Consider the following 2,239-nt stretch of genomic DNA (forward strand, 5'->3'; position numbering starts at 1 on the left):
AGTTGTTCTGTTAACTTCAATCATTAAAAAATCAGTTAAGTTTGAATGGAGACCAAAACAAGAAGAAGCATTTGAAACCCTTAAACAATAACTAACCAGTGCACCTATCTTGGCCTTGCAAGAATGTCTAGAAAACTTCACCATGTACTGTGATGCTTCACACACGGGTATGGGATGTGTTTAAATGCAAGGAAAGAAAGTTATTGCATATGCTTCTAGACAACTAAAGGTTCATGAAAAAATTACACCACACACGACCTTAAACTAGGTGCTATAATTTTTGCACTGAAACTATGGCGACATTATCTGTATGTTATAAATTCACAATATACACCGATCATAAGAGTCTGAAGCATATCTTTGATAAAAAACAACTGAATATGAGACAAAGGTGTTGGATGAAAACTGTCAATGATTACGACTGTGAAATCGTATACCATGAAGGAAAAGCGAATGTAGTTGCGGACGCTTTGAGTAGAAAAGAACACGATAAGACAAAAAGGGTTCGAGCTCTCAGATTAAAGCTCAAATTTGACTTGACAATCAAATTAAGTAAGCTCAAAAGTTGGCACTAGAATAAGGAAATATTAAAGACGAAAAGAAAAATGGTACCATTGACCAATTACTCAAAGGAAGTGATAGGATACTTAGACCCGGCAAAAGGATTTGGGTACCAATTGTTGGAAATCTAAGAGCTAAAATTCTTAAAGCGTCTCACAAGTCCATGTATATGATGCATCCGGGAAGTGACAACATGTATCATAATCTTAAATGTGAATATTGGTGGATTGATATGAAGAAATATATTGCTCTTTATGTTGTCAAATGCCTAGCATGTTCTATGGTAAAAGCTGAGCACCAAAATCCGTTAAGTTTACTACAACCACCATAAATACCAATATGGAAATGGGATATGATAACCATGTATTTCATTATGAAGTTACCCTAAACTTCTTGTCAAAATGATGCAATCTAGGTTATTGTAGACAGGCTTACCAAGTCTGCTCATTTCATTCCGGTACAAGAAACATTTAGCATGGATAAGTTAGCACTACTATACGTGGAAACGTAGTATCCTTACATGGTGTGCCACTATCCATTATCTCTGATAGAGATAGTCGTTTCACCTCAAATTTCTGGACAAGTTTTCAAAAATCCATGGGAACACGACGGAATCTAAGTACCATGTATTCAAACATTGGAGGATATTTTTCATGCACGTGTAATTGATTTAGGAGGTAGTTGGGATACTCATCTATCTCTAATGGAATTCTCATACAATAATAGTTATCATACGAGTATCCAAATGTCACCATTTCAAGCATTATACGGAAGGAAATGTAGAACACCTGTGTGTTGGTCCGAGACATGTGATAACCAATTATCTGGACCTGAAATTGTTCAAAGAACCACTAATCAAGTATTGCAAATTCGTGAACGCTTGAAAGCAGCAAGGGATAAACATAAAATCTCTGCGGATGTTCGCTGCAAGCCATTAGAATTCCAAGAAGGAGATAAAGTGTTAATCAAATTATCACCTTCAAAAGGTGTGGTATTATTTGGAAAGAAGGGAAAATTAAGTCCACATTTTGTTGGACCATTTAAAATACTTGAAAGAATTGGACTAGTTGCCTATCGACTAGAGTTACTCGAGGAAATGAAAAGCATACACGACATGTTTCACGTATCTAATTTACGCAAGTGTTTAGTCGATGAAACTCTTGCAATGCCTCTAAAGGATGTTAAACTCAATGAAAAACTTAAGTTTGTGGAGCAACCAATTCAAATCGAAGACAACATGATCAAGTTCCTCAAACGTAAACAACTCAAGTTAGTAAAAGTTCGATGGGATTCTACACGAGGACCCGAGTATACGTAGGAAGTTGAGTTAGAAATTAAGCGTAAGTATCCATATATGTTTCAATAAATCTTGAGGACGAGATTATTCAAAGGGTGGGGAGGATGTAACATCAAGTAAATTTCCATTATAGCACTAAGCTAAAAATGCCAAATGATAAAGTTTATAGACTGAAATTAAAATTTCTGACTTTCAATCCCTTCGTGCGACGCGAATGGAACAACCAGAGTCCTTTGCGTTGCGCGAATGAATGGAATATTAACCGACCTAACAATCACTTCGCGCTACGCGAACTGACAGCCTAGAATCCTTCGCGCTACTGAAACCATGCTAAGTAATCGGAGAACGTGTCCAACCACATGTCAACACGTGGCACGATTG

General features: G+C 36.7%; 1 protein-coding gene across 1 annotated transcript; it reads left to right on the top strand.

Moving 5' to 3' along the window:
- Positions 1-1,306: 1,306 nt before the first annotated feature.
- Positions 1,307-1,879, top strand: LOC143613490 (uncharacterized). The gene has a single exon (XM_077087178.1). The coding sequence runs from the start codon at positions 1,307-1,309 to the stop codon at positions 1,877-1,879; it is 573 nt and encodes a 190-aa protein (XP_076943293.1).
- Positions 1,880-2,239: the final 360 nt, after the last annotated feature.

This window comes from Bidens hawaiensis, unplaced genomic scaffold (genome assembly GCF_021521415.1).
Source record: "Bidens hawaiensis isolate Kalapana, Puna unplaced genomic scaffold, B.hawaiensis_p1.1 tig00037599_1, whole genome shotgun sequence".
In the NCBI taxonomy this organism is placed as follows: Eukaryota; Viridiplantae; Streptophyta; class Magnoliopsida; order Asterales; family Asteraceae; genus Bidens; species Bidens hawaiensis.

What these genes read in the sequence shown, in the direction of transcription:
- LOC143613490 (XM_077087178.1), top strand. Translation starts at nt 1,307, where the DNA reads ATGTCACCATTTCAAGCATTATACGGAAGGAAATGTAGAACACCTGTG.